Below are 24,758 nucleotides of genomic sequence, written 5' to 3' on the forward strand. Positions count from 1 at the left end.
TCATATGACTGTTAAAGAGCGAGCCACCCAACTTTTTATTGCATGCCCCTAAGCTCACCCCATTTTAGCATCTACTAGAAATAATAATTTGCTAAATTTTTGTTGGTAACCAAGTTTAAATGGAAGGTATCGGAAGTTGTTCGAAATTATTGAACTAATTGCGATAAACGCCGGAGAAGAGGTGTTGTTTACGCGGTAGTCTGCTTTGTCTAGCAAAACTGTCTCATTTATGGTAACAATTGTTGCCAAGTTCTTTACCTAAGTGACAAAAAAAAAATAAATAAAATAAAATTAAGTGGTTTGCAGTTTGATAAAGATGTCGTATATAAAGTTTTTCGCCGATTCTGCAACCTTTTCATAAAGTTTACTTGTATGCTGTTTACAGAATTAATTTATTAATTTCTTTCATACTTAGCCTCATTTTTGTTTTTTTTATTTATTTATATATTTTCTTTTTTTAAAGTTCCTTTTTTGTAGAAAACATTTCAGTGTTCTGTTGTCATTTGAGTATTTTGCCTGCGCAAGTTTGTTGCTTAAATCTTTTACCAGCGACAGTGTTACGTCACTGATTTGAAAATTATACAGTTGGAGTAGCACTGCAAACCGAAAATTTTAATTTTGCGATTGCGCGCCAAGAGTAGTGATACAGAATATGAAATGAAGGTAATTTAGTCGCAATCAAAGCGGGAAAATACTTTTGAGCATCAAATTAACACTTATTCTTTAGTTAAAAACTATAGTAGTTATTATTCAGCGAATGTGAAATGAAAAACTAAGGTTCTTAGTTATTTTTGAATGGCTGTCCGAACTTTTTGTTGTTTCAGAATGTTTTAGTTTCCTTAAAATATATAAAGCACACGCAAAAATATTCAAAACTAAGCATTTAGTGGGTACTTTTAACCCATGAATGCGGGCTAAAGGTTAAATAAAGTCTCAAGTAATATATAAAAACTGTAGGAAGCAGCTTTTGATATAAAAAACGCGCTTGCACTTATATCTATTTGATCTTTTTATTCCTGTATGGAACAGGGCCTCACTTGCACTTGAACTGCCTTAGTAGTTTGTGCTTGCTGGGTATGCGAGCTTAGGAAATGTGTGATGAAAAAAATGGTACTAAGAGCATAACTTGAAGATCCATTAAATGGAATAAGCCATTCAAAATAATTTGCGTTGATAAGCTGATAATGTTTTTGAAACCCTAAAACCTACAAAAAAAAATTTATAATAGAAAAAGAATTTTAAATTAAGGCCAATATAATTTCCATTTCTTAGTAAATTATCAGCCATGACAAGTAGGGGAAAAGGTTGAGGTACCACTGTGGCACTCCCAAGTTGAACTAAAGCGTCGTTTTGATACCGTAATGAGACCTCCAACAGGCAGATATCTACAGCCAGCCAGAGCAGTTGATGTAATGGAGAAGGTTAATGAGATTAAGGTTGGCGCACTGCCCCAGACTGTCGAAGAAAGGAGCCCCCAAGGACTTTAATCTTCTAGCTGCCAAGCCCGGGCATTTAGAAAGCAAAGAAAATACTCAACAGCTTCTTTCTCTGAAAGGACCCCACAGCTTCTGCAATAGGTTTAAATGGTAAACCTAGCTTTTCCGCGTGAGAGCCGATCGTCCAGCCATAAATAATAATATTAATAACAGGATTTTTTGTGTATTAATATAGATTATTAAAAAAATTACTTTTACCGGAAATTAAATAGTTTTAATTTTTTCCCAAGAATTAATTATATTAATGACCTACTATCACAATTTTTTTTACCTTTTTCACTTAATTCATAGCTGCAGCTTTCATCCACGAGTCTGTTTGCAGTGGCTTGAAATCTAAGGCAGTTCAGAAATTAAAAAAATATTCGCAAATCTTCACCCGGCTTTAATATATAGATATATATATTTATTGTACGCTTTATTTCTAAAGCGTTTTTCAGTAAGAGCGCTTCAACTTTTTTTTTGAATAAAACACAAACGGTTTGACTTTTTTAACTAATTTTTTTTTTATTATCGAGTTTGAACATATACATTTAAGTATGAAATTCGATTTCTTTTGCATGACCACCGCGTGCACGTTTTACGAAATCCAATCGTTGAACCCAATTTTCGACCACTCTTTTGCATAAATCGGCCGAAATTCCAGCAATTTCGCGTTCAATATTGGCTCTGAGCTCACAAATCGTCGCCGGCTTGTTACTGTAGACCATATCCCCATAACCCAAAGAAAATAGTCTAGAGGCGTAAAATCACACGAGCGCGGCGGCCATTCGACCGGTCCATTTCTGGAAATAATGCGCTCATCGAACTTACTCTTCAACAAATCAATTGTAGCGTGTGCTGTGTGGCTTGTGGCCCCGTCCTGTTGAAACCACATGTCGTCTAAGTCCATACCATTCAATTCCGGCCAAAAATAATCGTTTATCATATCGCGGTATCGATTTCCATTCACAGTAACGTGGCGATCGTTCTCGTCAACGAAAAAATATGGGCCAATTACGCTGCCGGCATGTAAACCGCACCAAACAGTGATTTTTTCGGGATGCAACGGTGCCTCATGTATCACGTGTGGATTGCTTTCTGCCCAGTAACGCATATTTTGCTTGTTGACAAAGCCATTGAGCCAAAAGTGAGCTTCATCACTGAAGATGATTTTTTGGAAAAAATCTGGATCATTTTCGAGTTGATCTTCAGCCCAATTTACGAATCGACGTCGCTTCAAATGATCAAACGGCTTCAGTTCTTGTGTCAGCTTGATCTTGTACGGATGTAGGCCAAGATCTTTTCGCAAAATTCGCCACAATGACGACACAGAAAGGCCCAATTGTTGAGAACGTCGTGTGAGCGACACATTTGCGTCTTCTTGAACTGAAGCCCGGGCGGCAGCAATATTTTCAACACTTCGTGCACTTCTTGCTCTCACTGGCACCGGCAATATGTAGCGAAAACGTAGATACAAATTTTTTCACTAGACGGTTGATTGTCGAACGGGATGGCTTGTTAAATGGACCGTAAAATGGCCGTAATGCTCTTAAAGTAGTAGCAACAGAACGATTATTTTCATAAAAAATTTGCACGATTTGCAGTCGTTGCTCAAGTGTGTAGCGTTCCATGATGAAATGTATACTAATGAAGTTTACAAATGACAAGCGAAAAAACGCTGTACATAAACTGCTACTTGACATCATTCAAGGCAAACTCCAGAGCATCAAGTAAGAAATAAATAATATTTGGTGGCTGTTTACATGGGTTTATTTATTTATTTATTTGTATATGCGCCTAACTTTTCTGAGTTTTCTTGTAATGTTTCAATTACATAGACACTTCACCACCCAATGGCCGGATTTCATTTCAATAACCAATACTTATGATATCTAAATTGCTTACAACCATATCTAAGCGACGCTTTTGTCGAGCCTCTGCGAAAACTCGACAAAATATTAGTCGCAAGCACAGTACGATAATCGTACAACCAACAAACGCTGCAGCTATATTAACAAAACTAAGGGCACAACAAAATGCGCTTGTCCAGTGCAACAAACGGCCAGGTGTACTACCAACTATTGTACGCACACACACAATCAATCAACAACAAAAGCATACTTAGCGAGATACGACACTTGGAGCATCGAGCGTCGAGCGCCGAGTGCTCGTACCCGCAGTCGCTGCCGACGGTGCCGAACTTTTATCACCACAATTCACTACGATTCAATTCATTTAAGTTCGGTTCAGTTTAGCTCTGCTGAGCTTGACTGCGAGTACATATAAAATATATCGTCGTCAATATATTTGGGGGTACTTGGGTTAGCCGTACCGCCATAATAGCCAGTCGCTTTAGTTCGTGGAGGCTAACATTTGTTTCGTTTATTGTTGTTTAGTTTGTGTGCGCGCACTCTGTAGAATGACCAATTCGTACTCGTAAAGTACGTTCGTACGCGTTTGGCTTGCTGGCTTACTGCCTTGCCCGCACACCGGTCGGTCGTTGCGCCGTTAGGTGGTGATGATGGTGGTGGTGCTGAGGTTCGCCGTCGTCATCATCGTCACACCGTCGTTATAGCCGTTTTGGTCGTCTGTCCGTATAACATTACAGGCGATACGATTTCAGCAGTGCAGCAGCAGCAACAGCGTCGCCCGTACATTTGCAGTACCAACAGCAGCAGCAGGCAGGCAGGCAGGCAGCGACGACGGTGTGTTGTGATGCCTCCTCCTCTTTGTTCAGCATTCGATTTCAGTACGATTCCGTATCGTATCGGATTCATTCACCACTGAACAAGACATTTAGCATTTAGTTTGTATTTGGTAAGCGTACGTTTCAGTTCTGTGGCAACTGTCGTCGGGTTAAGAACGTTGTAAACGCTTCAGACTAAAAATTTACACTAATACATAAAAGAGGGCAAGAATAAATTATTTAAAATATATATATGTATGTTTGGCAATTATGTATGGAAGATAAAGCAAGCGAGAAGTATAAGCGGCATATAACAACAACAACAACAGTAAAACGTTTTTGTGAGTTCATAAATAAATGCGAGTAATTTTGTAAAAAGCAAAAATACGAATCAGCCACGCGATAAATTAAAAAGTGTTTGAAAGAAATTTATCAAAAAAAAAAAATAGAAATGTCAATTGGAAAAGTGTATACGAAATAGTGCGCTTTGCTAAGAATAAAATATTGCATGCAATTTAACGGTACAAAAGTGAAAATTTTCGATTAGCAAACCCAGTATTGCTTAGTGCTGCAAGTTTAAAGAATCAAAAGTGCTTTTCCAAAAAATTGGAATCAAAGAAATAAGGATTTACTGCACGCCATTAAAAGTGTAAAAAATAACAGCAAAATATAACTAATAAATGTGCAAAAATTTCATTCAGAAAGCACGACGATTTCGTTAAAAAATCAGCAAGCGATAAAAATTAGAAGTGGAAAAAAATTTTTTCGAGTTTCAAAAATTTCAAAAAGCAAACCTGCAACTGCTTGAAGCAAACGACTATTGCTAAGGACATTTGTTTTTTAAATATAGCAATATTTGAAACGCAAACAGTTCTAAAAAAATAACTAAAAAAAAAACAAAACACAACAACAACATTTTTGGAAAATTCTAGTTTCAAAACAGTTTTTGAAGTTCTTGAAAAGAGAAATTGCGCGAACCAATAAAAAAAGCTTCTTACCAGTGATACAAAAAGCTAACGGATAGTGCCAACTGGTTTTTGTAAAAAAAATATATTTGTTTAAAAACACAGCCAATGTTGCATTTTTGTGGTGTCGCACAAACAACCAATGTTGGATTATAAATTAAACCCATACATTTGGGGGATACAATGAGGCCAGAAAGATACGATGTGAGTAGACGAATTTGTTTAAAAATAAATTAATGAAACTGAAAGGTTGTATTTTTAGTTTAAATTCGAAGAAATGTATTTGATGAATATATAAATATTGGGAGGGTTATTCGTATAGTTAGTTTAATAACACAAACGCAAGAAGATTGAAGACTCCATTTTATTTGACGCTAATAGAATTAAAAAATAATTAAAAAATAAAATTATGATAATAATAATATAAATAGCACTCATAAAAATAAGTTAATAATAATAGTAATGAATAATAATAGTAATGAATAATAATAATAATAAATAATAATAATTATCGTTATAATTATAATAGTATTAATATGTAATAAAAATTAGAAGAATATATTCATGGCTCTTCATTCCACTATGGAACCATAGGAAATTATAATAATAATAATTCATTATAAATGAAAAAAATCACCTACTCAAAGTCATACATATTATAAGAAAAGTAAGTAAAAACTGTCACGTCCGACATTTTTGAATATAAAAAACAAAATACTAAATTAATGAAGTAAAAAAAACCGGAGTATAAAAAACAAGTTTTGCTAAAGTAATTAAATAGAAATAGGGGTTGCTTATGTTTTGCTAAACTAAGTCACAAAAGATAAAAAATCAATAAAAATAAAAATATTTTCTAAATTAAGGCAAAAAATAAAAAAATCTCCATATAAAAAAATGTTTTGCCTAAAGTAGTTGAATAAAAAAATTTAAATAAACCAAAATATATTTGGCAAAACTAAGTCAAAAAAATATCAATAAACCAAAATTTGTTTTGCAAAACTAAGTTCAAAAATACATTTCACTTAACTAAGTCAAAAAAAAAAAAAAAACATAAAACTAAAAAAAATATATATATTTTACTTAACTAAATAAAAAAAAATGTCAACTAAATATATTTTGTTAAACTAAGTAAAAAACAGCAGTAAAAATAAATATATTTATCTAAACTAAGTAAAAAAATAAAGCAAATCTGAATATAAAAAACTATTTTGCTAAAGCAATTAAATACAAGTGAAGATATTTTGTTAAACTTCTGAAAATTCGAAGTATAATTAACTTTTACGCTAAGCTAATTAAATTAAAAAAAAAGAAATAAGCTAAATAAAAATAAACAATTTTTCTAAACTAAGTAAAGAATAAAAAATTCTAAGTAAAAAAAAAATGTTTCGCTAAACTAATTTAAGAACAAAAATCTAAAAAAATATATATTTTTTTGAATTGATTAAAAAATAATGCCCATTTTTTTAAATATCCAATATATCGTCGCCACGCCGTTAAAACTACGAACTAAAGGGTGATTTTTTAAGAGCAATAGGAAAGTTTTAAAAAACAACACACGTAAAATTCAGAAAAATGCATGCAATTTTTATTTAAATCGGTAGTACAGTCCATTATTTAATGTTTGAAGATTATTTCATGCAAATGTTGACCGCGACTGCGCTTCAAATGGTCCATCCGCTTAGTCCAATTTTGGCATACTCTTTCCAATGTTTCGGCCGGTATCTCACATATAAATGCTTTAATGTTGTCTTCCAATGCGTTAATTGAATCAGGCTTGTCTGAATAGACATGAGCTTTAACATGGCCCCACAAAAAATAATCTAAAGGCGTTATATCGCACGATCTGGGTTGCCAATAGACAGGTCTCGAACGTGAAATAAAATGTTCACCGAACTCGCCTCTCAACAAGTCCATTGTTACGCGTGCTGTGTGGCATGTGGCACCGTCTTGCTGAAACCACATATCATGCAAGTCAAGCTCTTGCATTTTGGGCAAAAAAAAGTTGGATATTATTTCGCGGTAGCGCTCACCATTCACAGTTACGTTCCGATTCGCAGCATCTTTGAAAAAGTACGGTCCAATGATACCTTCAGTCCATAAACCGCACCAAACTGTGAGCTTTTCTGGATACATTGGTAGCTGTTGCAATTCTTCCGACTGATCTTTACTACAAAATCGACAATTCTGCTTATTTACGTACCCATTGGTCCAAAAATGAGTTTCGTCGCTCAACACAATTGTTCGATAAAAAAGTGGATCTTAAATTTTCTAAACAGAAATGGTTAAATTATAAACCAAACTGAAGATGTTTGACAGTGAAACAAAACACGAAACGTGCGTCAGCTGTTTAAACCAACTGTTTAAAAAGATAATAGTTAAAAAATCACCCTTAACTTTTCTACCAACTTTTCGGTCAAAATAACCAACTAATTTCTTTTTTCATTTATAACTTTAAACTTGAGCGAAAAACTTATGTTTTGTAAGTCAAGGGTATAACCCTTGTATTGTAAAATTTTGAAGTTAGTTCGTTACTTAACGCAGTTACTATAAAAGTTTATTAAAAGCAGCCAGCAGCTTTTACCGCTGCGGCGGCGATATTTAGTATTGACCGCTTTTATGATGGAAAATCTCTAAAGCGATTCAGTGATTAGAAAAAACCCAATACTTCATATGAAAGCAGTAAAATATTTCAAATAAACAAGTTATGGCGACAATGACGATAAATTCCAAGATTTACTGTAAAGAAAAATGACGATAAACAGTAGTAGTTAAATGTATGTAAATATATTTGAGCTCGGCAGCAGTGAGTAAATAATACGGGAATGATAATGGGATGACTGTTTGACAAACTAATAAGCTTGATAAGTGTAGAATGGAATTAGAGTAATAATTACGAATACAGTGTAATGCCGGAAGAGGAATTAAGAAGAGCAAAATAGTAGTTACATACAGATATAAGAGGTGCAAAACGGGGGAAGCAAATGGCGTTCACTTGCAAATTAATTCAAACTTGGTTACTATTTAACCTGCAAGAGCTCTCACACATGAGAGCTTTCATCGGTGTTTTTGTGCTGAAAATTAAGTACAAAGATGATTATGGCTATGTCTTTAACTCTCCTTCGGGCACCCGGGCCTGACCAGGCTTTTTCGACTTTAGACAGGAATTTAACATATTTCTATTATAGCTAACGACTCGAGCTTCCCGGTAGCTTTTTAAAATTTAATTTTCTATCGATTTACGGACATAACCTATCAAAAAGGATCCTCGAACAGGGCGAAAACGGCTAAACCCAGGTGCCCAACCGAAGGTTTTAAAAAAGGTGACCAATGTTTTCGAACACATGAGCTTGCGCATACCACATTTTCTTACTCGTATTATGCGTATGAGTTCATCATCAATTCCTAGAGTTCCAAATTGGAAGGTAGGGCCACTGAGCCAGTCGCAGTAACTGAGAACTTCTTTTTGTAAGTGAAAGTTAGCTCAGTTTGTGCAATCCGTCATATGATTGCCTTTCTTATTAGCAGGAGCTTAACTTGTAAGTTTAAGTTTTTGTTTTTTCCTCCCGATTACTCCTTTGAGAAACATAGCGCCTCTACAATGCTTCTCCAACGTACGCGATTAGATGCTCTTGTCTTAGCAATCGTGCATCTCTGGCTACTTGCATTGGTTACAGGAATATAAGTAAGTATTCTAACAAAGTAGGTGATTAGCCTGCCGTAAGCTTAAGTGTGAAGCAGTAAATTCTCGTGCTTTATTTGAAAAGTTAACTACGAAAGCATAAAAAAGATGTATTAGGAAAGCAAATTCCAGTTTTTTTTTCGTGAAAGTCATTTATTCTGAGTGTTTTAGTAAACTTTTAAGCTTAACCACATATTGAATTTTATTTGATTTTCTCAAGTCAGCCACGAGCTGGAGAGCACGTGCGATCCTAAACGTACAAGCGACCCCGCTGAACGTAATTTTTCCGCCATTCAACTTAACCCTTTCAATACGGATTTTTTTAAGGGGGAAAAATATTTAACCATGAAAAGTTATTACTAGTGACCTAAATAGTATGTCCTCTTGTATAAATAAAGAAATTATTTCTAGGAATTGAGAAAATGTCCTGGGAAAACATTGTCCCACCCGTAATGAACACTCAGTAGATCTATAATTGTCGTTTTTCCACTTACTGACCTAGCACGTGCATTGGGACGTATGTGTCCCGTCAGTATTGAAAGGGTTAAGTATAATTCTGTATTGCATTTAAAAATGAATTTTCTATCATGATAAATATTTCTTTAAATACTTTTCCATTATTATTATGTGATTATGATTGTGAATTATTTGCTTCGCGCAGAAATGTGCTTATAAAAATAGTAATAACAATTAACTGGCATGGCCGAACAAACCCCTTTTAAAAAGGGCATTTTCAAAAGCATACTCATACCCTCACATATGTATGTGTGGTATGTCGGTATGCATGTTGCATGCACATTTATAAAAATATGCAAATTCGTGTATATTACAAGGCAGCACAACCCGGTTTTTCCAAGCAAGTGAAGAGCAATCAATGTTTGAAATAAATGTTGAAACATTGCACCGAGTAGGGGCTCGTGTTGGGCGGCGATGCAGGGGGAATACAGCAACCCTTTCCGCAAATTGAATGACGAAAAAAAGCATGCGAGTAAATGCTTCGACCCGAAGTAGTTGTATGCCACACTTACGAATATATGTGGATGTGTATGCGTGCCATGTAGTAGCAGTAGCTTTCTCAATTAAGTCTGGGTAAAGTGGCAAAAAATTGAAATTTTTTCAAACCCTTCCTTTGCTCTCAACTTCCATGTATGAATTTCCCACTGGCTGCTTGTTAGCGTTGTTTGTTGTTGTTAGTGCTTGCAGCTGACATGATATAAATCAACTAGTTGTGTAAGAGAAATAAAATAAATAAACGAAATAATGCAACAACACAGAAATTGAATTGAAACAAAGTGAAGTGAAATGCAAGCAGCCTTATAGGCGCACAACCCCTGACAGTAATGCGATTGCAGCGCTGAACTCGCTGAACTGCATGCAAAAGGTAGCAGAGTTGCGTGGAATTGTTTGTATAAATGTGTACGCGCGCTTGACGGTAGCGAATCGTGCAAATATGCAGGGAGAGATGGCATCAGCGGCTATGGTTTGGGCAGATTAACTGTGCTTCTCTACCTCTCTCCCGCTCTCCGCCTCGCTACACAATTTTCTTGTGTTATTTGCAACTGCATTGTAATTTAATTGTTATTGTTATTTGTATGCATTGTAGTTGTTGCTGCACTTTGTGTAAGATAATGCGCTCATGCAAAAGGTTAATAAGATTTGCGCATGTAGGTGTGTGTGCATGTTTACAGCAGCGGCAGCAAGTTGAACACAAATTTGTATGCGCTGCTAAAGCTCTGCCAACTAACTGGTGAGCAACTGATGTTATCTGCTAACGTTTGACACGAAAATTCGCATATTGTAAAATGATTAACAATCGCTTGTGCCCCCATCGCTGTATATGTACGTATGTTTGTACGTATGTTGGCGCAGGTGTCATAAACAAGCCCACAAATACGACACTGGATGAGCAGGTTGAGCGCTGAAGCCTCGGAAGCATAGGCTTCTTTGCTTGCTTTAATGGCTTTTTGATATTTTTGTTTTCACTAATACTTTTATTACTGTTGGCCATATAAATACTTGAGATAAAAGTAGTTAGAAACTAGTAAAAGAGCAGAGGGAATAAGTACTGAGTTTACTCACTGCTCACTGTTGGAAGTTATTGAAAAAATTAGCAGCGATTAGGCGGCGTTACCAACAAACGCTTTTGCTTTTTGTTTTTGTTGTTTTTGGTGTACTAACGTTATTTACACAAAATTTAATTAAGCTTATCACATCTCTTTATGAGGCTTGTGTGCGTGTCCATGCATGAAAGTTTGCTGCTAGCCCAGCGAAAGTATGCCTGGCTGGCGAAAGGCGGGTGCGTTGGAATTCTGTCTACTGGGTGTGCTGCTGCCTGCCTAACGGGGAGCGTGTGGCGTTTGCGTGGTAGACAAAGATATAGATATTTCATTTTTTTTTCATTTATTTCATTCTTCAGCGGAAATAATTTAATTTTATTGCAGTGCAGTAAATTATGTTTTGGTTTTTTTGCTTCCACAAAAGTGAGTTTGAGATTTATTAGTGTAGGCAAATGAAGTGCGGAATAGATATTGACAAAAGTACAGATTTGCTTTTTATTTTTCGCTAATTATTGTTGCTCATCTGCATAAACTTCAAGGCTCCATTAAATTAAAAAAAGAAAAATTAATATATATTTTGTTTTTTAGTGTTGTTGCTGCCTAGTTGCTTAACATTGTTTTTTGCTTCTCATTCCAAAGTCTGCTTGCTATTTGGGCTTGTTTATTAGAAGTGAAATGACTTTCTATTATCTGTCTGGTATGCGCGAAAATTGATCGATGACATTGCAGATAAAATAGCGAAATGTTTATCGAAAGAAAAGAAGAAGAAATTTGTGATAAATACACGCGCAGACAAGTGCAGAAGATTACAAGTGATAATAGTTGAAAATTGCGACACGGCAAACATGCGTGCCACACGTGAAATGACATGGGTAGGAATGGTGCGAGGAAAATTCCAATACGGAATTCTTTTGAATTTATAGGAATGAAAAGAAGTAAATAAAAAAGGTATAGAATAAAAAAATAAAACGCAGAGTTAAGTAATTGCGATTATAAAAGCGAATCGCGCTCAGAAATTAATACCAATTTTAGATTTTAGAAAAATTAATAGTAGTTATATTTTAATATTTTGCAATGTTTTAGCTACTTGCGTACAATATAAAAACGAAGTGGATTAAATTTAATAAAATTTGAATTTTGGAAAAATTTACAACTAATTTTGGTTTAATATTTTGCACTAATTCACAATCAAGCGCATAAAAGCAAAAGTGGGATAAAATTAAAAAATATATATATTACTTTATAACAAATTTTATAACACGAAACTTTTTTTAATAAAATGAAAAATTTTTAAAGTAAAATTCGTATAATGAGTAAAATTTTTATAAAATGAAACATTTTTTAAGTAAAACTCGTATAATGAGTAAAATTTTTATTAAATGAAACATTTTTTAAGTGAAAGTTCGTATAATGAGTACAATTTTTATAAAATGTAAAAAATGTATAAAATATCTCGTTTTTATAACAAGTAAAATTTTTATTAAAAATAAGGTTTTGTATGTAATTTCAAACTTTTATGAAATAAAGTTTTTATAAAACATCAAAATTTTACGAAATGCAAGATTTTTATTTAAGTAAAATTTTTATAAATGTAAAATTTTTATAAAATAAAACATTTTTTAAGTAAAACTCGTATAATGAGTAAAATTTTTATTATATTAAATGAAACATTTTTTAAGTGAAAGTTCGTATAATGAGTACAATTTTTATAAAATGTAAAAAATGTACAATATAAAATGTCTCGTTTTTATAACAAGTAAAATTTTTATTAAAAATAAGATTTTGTATGAAATTTCAAACTTTTATGAAATAAAGTTTTTATAAAACATCAAAATTTTACGAAATGCCAGATTTTTATTTAAGTAAAATTTTTATGAAATGTAGAATTTTTATAAAATAAAAAATTCTTATAAAATGTAAATGTTTTTTAATAAATAAAATTTTTATAAAATGTGAAGTTTGTATAATGTGTGGAATTTTTATGACTAGTAACATTTTTTTTTTAATATAAAAAATGTATGAAATGTCACGTTTTTGTGATAGGTATAATTTTTTTAAAATGTAATTTTTTTATATAGTTTAAGAAGTTTACAAAATGAAAAATGTTCATATCCACATTTGGATGAATTTTGGCTGTTCTTATATCAAAATTTCAATTACTTTTCTTTATAAAAATATGTGTAGTTAATTCTACAACAAATACCATAACAATCCAAATTCCAAATTTCGTACAAGGTTTTTAAAAATTCAGGAAATTTGCATCAAAATTCCAAAATTTTTTATTAGAATCTTTGAAAAAAAAAATTGTGTACGCCGTTTTATAGCCCATTAAATTTTAGTCTAACAAAATACGAGTTTCAAGGCGCTCAAAATTTTCGTTAATTTTTGAAAATTTTTTTCCCTCACAATGTTTTGCTAATAAATAAGATCAAGGTCAAAATTGTAGCCTAATTGCACAGAAAATATTGAAATGCGATGTTTTGTAATAAAGTATTTGTTCTTTGCTTAAAAAACTCCAATAATTTTTTTTAAATTTCTTGTTGTTTTGTTTTTAAAGCCAAATATTCTCCATACAATTCAGGGAAAACTGGTGTACTGGCAGTGATTGTTGTTGTAGCAGTTTGGAATAATCTCCATATACTTTAGGAAGTGTTACTGGAGTGGCAGTGATTGTTGATGTTGTTGTAGTCCCTTGAAATGTTCTCCATACATTTCAGGGAGTGCTGCTGCAGTGGCAGTCCTTGGCCAGAACCAAATTCGGGACTTTCCGGTGACGTAGAACTAATCATAGTAGGAACGTTGCTTCAAAGAAGCCGTTTCCCTGCAATGATTGCTTTATTTAGCATAATTATTTGTCATAGAAACAATTTTTTTTATTTATGCAATCTATAAAATTCACAAGAAATCGATAGCTTCAAATAAAACTTAAAATGGCAATTATTTCTCTGGCTGCAAGCGATTTACTCATAAAATTTCATTGAAAATCCACAACAACTCAAAAATTTAATATTCACACATACACACACATATGTGAGTGTAATTATAAGCTTAAGTATAATATTTAAATGTACATACACATACTCGTACATAGCTTAATATATTATTAATAATTTTTCAAAATGACACGTCCCACCTACGCAAATACCCAGCAGCGGCTTACACCATTCACTCGTAGGTACCATTTATTATTAATTTCATAGTACGATTGTACATATTTGCCTGAAAGTATCATAATGCGCGATTATTAATAATGGAACATTTACAAAAACAAAAAAAACAACAACAAAGCATATAGCACATTATACATCATAATAATCGTATTCAAATTTATACAAAAGCGCCGAAACCGGCAGGCGGCTGGTCAAGCAGCCAACGAAGCAGACAGACCTGCATATGCAAATACGTACATATGTTTCAATTAGTCACCCACTCACCAGGAATACGCAAATATTAATATACACTTGCTCGCATATAATTATTTTTCACTTTTTTCTACAATTGCGCGCAAGATAAGAAAGAGTTGCCTCAAAAATGCGATTTTTTCTTTTTTGCGTTTTCTCATTTTTATTTCATTTATTTATGCTTTTTTCACATCTCAGCGCTTAAAACCAGCGTCTAATAATGAGGTCATAAAGTCGTTGTTGAAAAGCAAATACTTCTTTATTCGGTAAAATTGAGAAGGTGACAATTTAATAAATAAATACGGCGAATATAAAAAAAATATGAATAAAATTAAAAAAAATCATATCCCAACATGTGTCGGTATGTATGTGTGTACCCAAGCACGTTACTAATAAGATGTTGACAGCCAGTGTTGGGTAGGCAGCTGGTGGTGTCGCGGATTTCGATGCTTAGCGTCAGCGGCCAAAAGTCACTGAAAGTGATAGTCGCAATGCGGGTAGGTGAGCAGTTATCGCCGACGGCGAAAAGTGAATCAAAAGTAATTTGTAATGGTAGCCAAAAATGATGAAATAAAAAAGTATTGAAAATTTGCAAGGTCAACCGGGTCTAGTGGAGTATTGAAAATTTATTAGCGCGCATTTGTCGGACAGTTTTTCATTCAGTGGCTAAGTCTTGATATTGACTACATACACTTTTATATTCATAAAGAAATGGCTACGCAATTGGCGGCTGTGCTGGCCGTGCTTTTTACTTCTTGGCAATACCACATTTTGTTGTGACAAAAGGGCGTACAGAAATTTGCTGATTTGCAGAAGAATTTCACTTATTTATATATTTCATATATATGTATGACTACGGAAAAGCTTATCAAAGTAATATTGATAATGTGCAGAGTCATTTTACACCACTTAAACTTCTAGCCATTGTTTTGTGACTGCGTTTAGTTTCATGAGAAGTTATAACAAAGAAAAAATGCCATATTTTTCGCCACTTTACATAAATACTTTATTTTGCTCATTTTGCCATATTTACCACATTTTCATTTACACATTTTCGCTTGCGGTACAGTTTGGTTTTTACCCATTTGACATGTAAATGCTTACATTGGCAGTTTTTGACGGCTTGCAGACAGTGACAACTGGTCATGTGAGACATTACTTCAGTTCTCAACCGACACTAGTTTGACAGTCCGCGTTTCTAGATGCTTTGTGGAACTTATTAATTTATTGAAAAAATAATAATATATACCAGGTGGCGCAAAATTAATCACTCTATCGGAAGGTTTTTAATTTTACAAATGGCATCGTACGTCAATCATATTTGACATCTGTGAACCAGACAGCTGTAGTGTATACACAAATATGTCCATCACTCAGCATAATTTGTTTTAAATAAAGTTTTTCCAAAAATAATATTGGATGATTAATTTTGCGCCACCGATATGGAGTGTATGCAGCACATAAGGCAGTTTTGCTCTTAACGGTAGATAATTTTTCAATGTTGAAAAAATATAGTTTTGAATATTAGTTATTATTTTTGAAAAATTGCTTAATAATTTAATTTGCTGAATTTTGAGCTGTCCTCAGTCGCACAAGTCGACTAAAAGGTTTCTTGATCAATCAAAAGATTTGAACAGAAAAAAATATATATGTATTAGGAAATTCGAAAAAAGTTGCCTAAGTTCCGTGATAATCAACTAAAAGAAAAAATTTTGAAAAAACTAAAACAAATTATTTGGTAATTCGGAACAAATGCCAAAACTTTGGAGTTTCTTGTAATTGTGTTTACAATTTTTTCTTAAAATTCAAATTCCATTTATAATTTCATTCAAAAATAATAGAGGGAAAAGCGGCTTAAAAAGTAAAAATATTAAGTTTGAACAGGGAAATGAATGTATCGATCAGATCCATGTCAAGACTAATTAGAGATGATCTTCACATGAAAACCTTCCGTCGCTCAACTGTTCATCTTTTGGCAAAGCGTTTGAAAAAATTAAACTCGACAGATGCAAGCAGCTTCTTCGGGGCACACGATCAACGGCCATGAAAGTATTATTTTCACAATGCGAAAATTTACACTGTTTTTTAATAAGCAAAACTAGAAAATCTATGCTAAAACTTCTAAAGATGCAACAAATGTTGTTCCAAAGGTTCAGCGTGGCTACCATCCAGCCTCCTAAATGGTTTGGTGGGGAGTGTCTTGTAAAAGCGTTACTTCTCTGCAATTTTGCGAGAAAGGATTTACGACCGGGGCAAAAGTGTAGCAAGAGGATTTCCTAGAAAACATGGTGAAGCAGTTGCGCAGTCTTCAATGGGGAGCGTTGGATCTTCCAGTGAGATTCCGCTCCAGTACATAAGGCAAAAACCACCCAGCAGTGGCTAAAAAACAATATTCCCAGGCTCATAGCCGCAGAGAATTGGCTGTCTGGAAGTCAAAATCTGAATCTATTGGCCTACAGTTTGTGGTCAGAATTGGAGAACTTGGCCTGTCAAAGGCATTACAGAGATTTGGAGAGTCTCAAACAATCTTTGGTTCGAACAGCCACGTTAATATCCATGGAAGCCGTGCGTGCTGCAATAGGTGAATGGCCAATCGTTTGAAAGTGCGTGTGAGAGCAAATGCTGACAATTTCGAATGAAAATTTAATTTTTTTTAATAACTTCATTAAAAATGTACTATAAGTTCATATCTATAACTAAAAACTTTCGTATTTTTATTTTTCCTATCATTCAAAATGCCCGCTTAATTTTTCAATATTTCTAAGAAATTATTGAATTAATTTTCATTGGATTTTTCTGCGTAAATTCTTATTTGAACCTTGTTTCACCTTGCCGCATATCAGTCGTTAAAAGGCCAACATTTTTTTTTGAATTGAATTATGAATAAAATTAACTCTTAGTATGTATATTTAAAAATGATTTGACGTATTAAGAAGCTCTGCTAACTGTGCACAATGAGCAGCACATCCATAAAATTATTTAATTTATTCCATTTTCGTTTGCTACTTTGAATGCAATTCTGAAGATGCATAAAATCTTATAGGTTTTATATTTATCGTAATTTTGTGTTTCTCTTTTTTTGTTGTTTTCTGTTTGCATTTTCAACTAGGCATGCAATAATTCACATGTCAAACATATATCAAGCAACGCATATAACAGCAACATTGACAGCAGCAGTTGGCAGTTATATTAAGTCGCAAGCAAACTTCACAATGCCAATAGCAACAACAACATTAGCAATGTGGCAGTCGAAAAGCAGTCTAAATGGCAGAGGCCATAAAATTTAGTAATATGCGCAAAAGTAACAATTTTAAACAAAAACAAAAACAAAAAATATAAAAAGTATAAAAAAAGGCGTTTACGAAAAACTTCGTGCAATTTTTAGTAGTGAGAATGAACAAAATGCAAAGCACCAACCAATTTTTACTGCTTGCTGCTGCAGCTAATTTATGTTGCATTCGAAAAATGCAACAAAGCAACTACAACCCAGCTAACAGCTGTTGTAGCGCGTGCAGGCCGGCACATGCGTGAAGTTGGCGGAATAAATTTTCCAGGCGCCGATGCAAATTTTCCGACCAACGAGCGAGTTAGAAGCAAAAAACAAAGCACCAAAAATGTGCCGTTAAAATGTGGCATGCAAAATTAAAAGCACCTTTTGTAGCACAGGAGAAAGGGGGCAGCAACATTTTTCGTTGACATTAATTGCCACTGCAACGCTTTGTATTTGCGACATTGTTGCGTGGCGGAGTTGCTCATAAGTATTTATTAAGTCTGGCATTAGTCTGAGCGCCAGTGCACGTGCACTTAGCTACACTTCAACTATTTGCTGGACCAAAGGTGTGGTCCGCACCTTTCTTTCTTTCCGTTCTCATTCACAACGACGGTCTTCGCTTGATTTTCCAATTACTTGGACGCTCAAGCTATTGACTTTTTTCATTCACACAGTGTCACAAAGTTGTGTGGCAGCGATCGAGAATAAAAAATAAAATAAAAAAATAACAACGTACGTGAAGTCGAAGCAGTTAGATTAATTACCTACCAGTGCAGACATCGCACAATTTGATATGTAGCTGCGAACGCTGTCGCTGTCGCTGCCGTTGCTGGCCGGCCAATGCGCCACTTCTTACCCATATGCACTCCTAGGCCAGGCCGGGCGACTGTAGGTCAGGTGCAACATTTTCGTAGCTGCCAAAGCAGTTGCATACACATGCACACTTGCGCGCACACACATGCACGTACCCGCAGCCATGTTGCCCGGCTGCTGGCTTTGGCGTTTTCGCCTGCGTCTATTGCCCAGGTCACATGTAAACGCTTTGTAAATTACCATAATTTGTGTGTAAATTACTGTCATGAAATTAGGCTCAATAGTTGTTCAATATTTTAGTGCTTGTTTTTCCACAAACTTATTTGTTTTTCCTAAATTTATTTTTATGCTTTTACTTGTCAATATTTTAAGTTTTTTGTATACGACTTTAATTTTCATAGCTCTTTGTTGGAAATTTTATTGGCGCATGGCGCAGCATTTGTGGGCGGCCCATTAAAATTGGCGCATGCGTGTGGACGCGCGCTTGCATAGATGCATTGCTAATATTCGTTCGTGTTTTGTTTTTGTTTTGTGTTTTGCTTTCTTTTCGTTTTGTTTTGTTAATAAATTGCAGCTAAGCGCATGCGCAACCCACAGTCAAGTTGAGTGTGGTGAGTAGTGCGCCACGGCGCGCATTGACTAATGGCTAATAGTGTGACATGAGGCGACAGTCGAGCCAATGCACCTGTCAGCCTAAGCAAAGGCATTTTTTTCTTGTTGTTTTTTATTTTTATGTTAACTTTTATTTTAAAATTTTCTTCATCGTATTTCATGCACACATTTTATTGGCTGTCTAATATTTTTTATTTTCTTCCATTTTCCCGCTGTTCGCTTGTAAATGCATATGCAAATATTTAGAGAATTTTTATTTGCTTACACTTAGCAGCAAGCGAGTGGTTGGGTGGCTGACTGCCTTGTCTGCCTATCCCCATCCATTGCTTGCTCGCTGGCTAGTCACTCGCTGATTGGCGCTCGTATGGATGTGTACATATAATAAAATGACGAGTAAGCAAGTATTTTCAAGTATTTTTTTTTTTAATCTTTTTCCATATTTCCATTTTCTTGAAGCTTCGTGTCTTTTTAGCTTTTCAGCCACCAGCCACCAGCCACCGGTCAACAATTGCACAATTCACAATTACCATCCTGATCAGCAGCAGCAATAGCAGCAGCAGCGACGATGGCAGCGTTCGTGGCACAGTGGCACTCGACTACTTGACCGGCCGGCCTCCCATTAGAATTTTAATGCTCGTACATTAACAGCACACGTCGATAATAATCATTGCCACCAAACAAAACAAACTTGGAGTAGCAAACATTTCCATGCAAATAATCGTTAACGGCCACACTTTTCTGCGCAATGGCACAGCACAGCTGAAAAAATATTTCATTTCTGATTTTTCCGCACTTCTAACCGCCTACAAACACGTTTTTCAGTTAAACATTTTTTTATTTTTCTTTTTTTTCAGCAACGGTGGCGACAACTAATTTGCACCTCCGTCTTTTGTGCGCCTTTTAGCTGTTTGACACTTGATTGTGCGCGTGCACACACGCATACATATATATATATATGTGCATTGTTATATATGCTGAGCTATACTCCCTTCACCAAAGTTCCTCCCAGTATATAATGGAAAATATTTTTTTTTCTATTTAATCATTTTTCCATTTTTGCACCCTTTGCAAATTTATTGATTAGTCGGCTTTTGTTGTTTTTGTTTGGCATTGACAGGTGTTGCTTGGTCATCAGAGCATAAAGTAAAGTGGCGTAGATTCGCATTCCTCATGATTAACGCTAATTTGCTTGCGAGCAGGCGAAATGTGTTAAAAAATTAACGGGCATGAGTCGCGAGAAAGTGAAGACTTTTGCGGGTCTTCACTTGACTATGCGGGAAGAGTATTGAAAATAATAATTTTGAATATTTGTTAATTTTTTGTAGTTTCGTTTAAGTTTTTGTAGCAAGAAAAAAACGTTGAAAAATAATTAGAAAAAATCGATAAAAAATAGTTAATATTTTTTTTTTATGTTTTGCTAAGTTTTTCCTAATTTTTTTTAATTAAAAAAAAAAAAAAAGAATTTTTCTAATTTTTTTCACATTTTTTGGTTTTTTAATAAACAACTATTTTTTTTTATCGATTTTTGTTATGAAACGGAAGGATAGTTAAAATATCTTAGTGAGGCCCATTAAAGAAATCTAAAGAATGCTTCTTGAAGCACTGAACCTTTCCACAGAAAGTATTGAATGAACTCCGCCTCTTTCTCAGCACTACAGCTCCCACAGAAACTATTTAATGCGTTGTTCAGAATCCCGTAAGCAACTCCATGAGTAGTCGTAAAGTGCCTTTTGAAAGTGGCATTTCACTAAAAGGTAATTAACAAGGAATGCGCAATCATCGTTACATTTCTCTATTTATTTGTTTTTTTGGTGAAAAAGTTGAAAATTGTCACGATTCGCATTACTGCTAAAATTGCCTGGAAACCCCTAACTTGTCACATGAATGAAAGGTTGAGTGAATGCTTTCTGTGCATGCGGTGAAGCTGCTTGTAAAATTGAGTTTAAATTAATGCGCTCGGTACAGCTGTTTTGAACATAACAAACCTTTTAATTAACTTAAGTGAAAATGTGAGCACGTGAGGGAAAAATGTTTTTTGTTTTAGTTACCTGTGTAGGTGTTTGCGAGCGAAAATACTAGAATAGACACAACTTTATATTTTTGACAAAATTACTTAAGTCGACTTAGTAATTTTCACCACTTAAGTAGGAAATTATTGACCTTTTTTAAACAATTTGTGAGATGTTATATTAGTTATTTACTTTAGTAAATTATTAAATAAAATTTAATTAATAATTAAAATATTAAATAATAAAATAACAAAATTTTGATACAATTTTATTAAAATACTAATTTTTTTTGTGAAAGTTCGTGTTTTATCGACTTCAGGGTAAGACCTTTGTTAGGCTGTAAGTTAGAGGTAATAATAATAAGAACTTAAAAAAATTTTCCAACCTATGAAAATAAAGTTTTCTAATAGATTTTCATACAAAAACCTCGAAGTAAGACGTAGTAGGGTTACGGGCTCAACCATTGATGGGTAAAATTTCGTTAGAAGGAAAAAATTGTAGAAATACGTGACTAAAACAAAAACCTTATAAAAAGACCTCTTCATACATATTCCTCTTTATTGGTGTTTTGTGTTGTGGGCTAAATTTTCTCTGAAAAAATTTCAAGTTGATGCACTGTATGACTATGTCTATCCACACATATGATATTTAAGTTTTTGAAGTATTAAGTATTGCATTACGACATCTAATTGAAGTAATAAACAAACGAACTCCGGTTTGGTTGACTGCACAATTCATTGCCTTCTACTTTTTAAACATTTAAGCAAATATTATTATTTAAGCTCATTGGCATGGCATAGCGCTGCAAATCTGAAAAGGTTTGAAAATATTTGTATTATTGTAATATGGTAAAAATAAAAGTTACCCTTGGAAAGCCGACATATGACTTACATTTTTTACCAAACTGTAATTAATTCATTATATTTACCAACTTTCTGGTAGTTGGCTATGTGGATCAAGATATTGTTGGTAATTGGAGAGTTTAAGTTGAAACACAATTTCATTTTAATTTTAATTTTAATTAACTTAAAAACTATACCTACTGCAAGATCATTTTCAAAAATAAAGACAAAGACACAAATGGAGAGATAGATAGAGAAATAGATAGAGAAAGAGATACAGAGAAAGATAAAGAGAGAGAAAGCAAAGGCGTGAGAAATAGTTATAAAAACATATTTTTAATTATGATTCTAAAACCCCATAATACGTCTTTTATAGTCTATCTGGTGGAACGATTATAACGAACGATTTGAACGATTTAAAGTTGCGATCCGCATATCATAATTTTTGGTAGAAGTTTTTGGTTATTTCAAAAAAAAAAAATTTCATAAACGCCATCACGATAGGTTCGTAAATCTTGAATACCCTTTGGACAACGTCAAACCCCAAAATAAAAAAAAAATATACAAAAAAAAAGAAAGAAAGACAAATTTCTCGTAAATAATCCTTAAAATAATCTCTAAAAATATTATATATTGGGATCTGGAAATGGGATCGGAAAATGGTGACTATTGATATCGTTTTTATTAAACCAAAAGACTTAAGCTATTAACCATTGCATTCAAAATTCAAAGCTTATAGCTAAATCGTGCAGAAATTTATTTCCGATTTAATTGTTTTTAACTTATAGATAGGGATAATTGCTTCAGACAAAAAAAAAAAAATAATAATAATAAATACATACATATGTAAATAAGTAAATAAAACAAAAATTGAATTAAATAATTTTTTTTTTAATTTTCTAATTACATGCGCTTGCAAACTAAGTATATTAAAAAATATCATAAGTAAATAAATAAAAAATAAAATAAATACAAATATATTTTAACTGAATAGATTTTTAATAAAAAATATGTTTTACAAAATTTTAATTAGTTTATAAATATATTTTTTTAATATTAATATTAATAATTAGAAAGTCTTAAATTTAAGAGGCTGCATGCGACTGAAAACTAGATATTATATATTAAAAAAAATTAAATAATAAATTTAGGTAGGTAGGTAAGATAGCAACAGTACCCCAGGTACACTCCAAGTAGCACTTACGTGCCGTTTTGATACCATAATGTGGACCACTACCTGTGAAAAGATTTAGGGGAGAGAAAAACCGTCTACAGTCATCCAGTGCTGTTGATGTAGTGGAGGAGAGAAAAGGGATCTATGCTGGAGAATTTCTTCAAGTCATCCCCAAAGGGCACACTAAGGAATCTCAAGCGCCTAGCCGCCAGAGCCGGACATTTGCAGAAAAAGTGTTCCACAGTCTCTTTCTCTACAACAGGGGTCGTACGGAATTCCAAGCTTCTCCGCATGAGTACCGATCACCCAATGCCCACTGAACACCGCAATGAGTTTGGAAATTGAATGGCGGGGGATTCCCACCACCTTAAGCGTTCTCTTTCTATCGTATTGAGGCCATAGTGTTTTCGAAATAGCAGAATAAATTTAGAAAACATATACATTTCTTCCAAATTCTAAGTTTGTGGCGAAAATTTGCTTAGATATTTGTATGTATATTGTAGGTTTCATTGCTTTTGACTAAGAAATTAGGAGAAAAACCTCAAAAAGTAAAAAAAATGCGCGCACACATACACATATATGAAAAAAAAATTATAAAAAAAATTTCAATTAATTTATAAAAAATTATGATTTGTTTTTTTTTTTAATATTTTCCAATTTAAGATGTTACATGCGTTTAAAAATTAAATATTAAAAAAAAAAATTTACAAAAAAAAAGGTTTTACAAATAATTTTTTTTTAATATATACTATACAAAAACTTATATGCGCTTGAGAACTAAATACATTGCAAAATGTAAAGAAAAATTAATTAAAAAAAGTTATTAGATCATACATTTTTTTATATAATATTTTCCATTTTAAGAGGTGACGTGCGCTTGACAACTAAATAAATTAAACAACATTTATAAAACAATAAATGAAGAAAAAGTATTATATATTTTATCCAAATTTTAAGTTTATACTAAAACTGTGTAGACCTTTATCCCAGATGCCCTTACTTTACACTGCGATAAAAAATATGTCTTTGAAAATTTTTAATTAATTTGTAAAAAATTATAAATTTTGTTTTAATATTTCAAGAGGCAACAAGCGTTTGAAAATTAACTTTTACATAATACAGTCGGCCTAGATGAAATATTCTCTCAATCTTATCACTAAAAAATAAGGCATTCATTATCACTAAATCTTCAGTGGCTTAACAATCCGCTTATTGCATTAACTATTTAGCGCTTTATGCCCAAAGCTAGTATAAAAGTTTAAGAAAAAGAGTCCTTGAAAGTGGCGTTCATTAGGCCAGGTAGGTGAAGGGCGTTACATTTTGTCTCATTTCTCTTAAATAGCAATTTTTATACTTCTTGAAGACAAGTTGGACTGGTGCTTCGGAATGTAGAGGTGAATGTGCTGAATATTTATATTACATGTGTTGAAAATTTTGCACGAAATATTAATATTAATTTAGTAATTTTATATATAGTATTTTAGTCTTGCAAATTAAAAAAATATATATATTCTTAGCATTCGAAATCATGTAACGCTTTAACGCGCTTAAGTTCATAAGAAAAGTAGAGCGCGAACTGAGTCAACTTTCTTTAAGCCAGTGTAATTATGGAGTTTTTAAAAACAAAAAATATTGGTGCATCATGAAATGTATATTAGATTTGGAAATAGAAAAAATTAAAAGGGCAATTCATTGAGAAATGTCTGCTAATGCCTTATAGCTCTATTTTTGGTCTGAAGAAAGATATTACCCAACAATCCTTCACAGCAAAATA

The 24,758-nt window shown here is 33.3% G+C and overlaps 1 protein-coding gene across 1 annotated transcript in view; it reads left to right on the plus strand.

Moving 5' to 3' along the window:
• The first annotated feature begins 4,071 nt into the window (after window positions 1–4,071).
• The window catches only part of LOC129246348 (uncharacterized protein DDB_G0283357), a 69,276-nt gene continuing 48,589 nt past the window's right edge, over window positions 4,072–24,758 (plus strand). Inside the window, exon 1 of the mRNA XM_054885096.1 lies at window positions 4,072–5,330. Within this exon, the coding sequence (XP_054741071.1) occupies window positions 5,329–5,330 (2 nt within the window). The 5' untranslated portion in view covers window positions 4,072–5,328. The remainder of the gene's footprint in view (window positions 5,331–24,758) is intronic.

Source organism: Anastrepha obliqua, chromosome 4 (assembly GCF_027943255.1).
Source record: "Anastrepha obliqua isolate idAnaObli1 chromosome 4, idAnaObli1_1.0, whole genome shotgun sequence".
In the NCBI taxonomy this organism is placed as follows: domain Eukaryota; kingdom Metazoa; phylum Arthropoda; class Insecta; order Diptera; family Tephritidae; genus Anastrepha; species Anastrepha obliqua.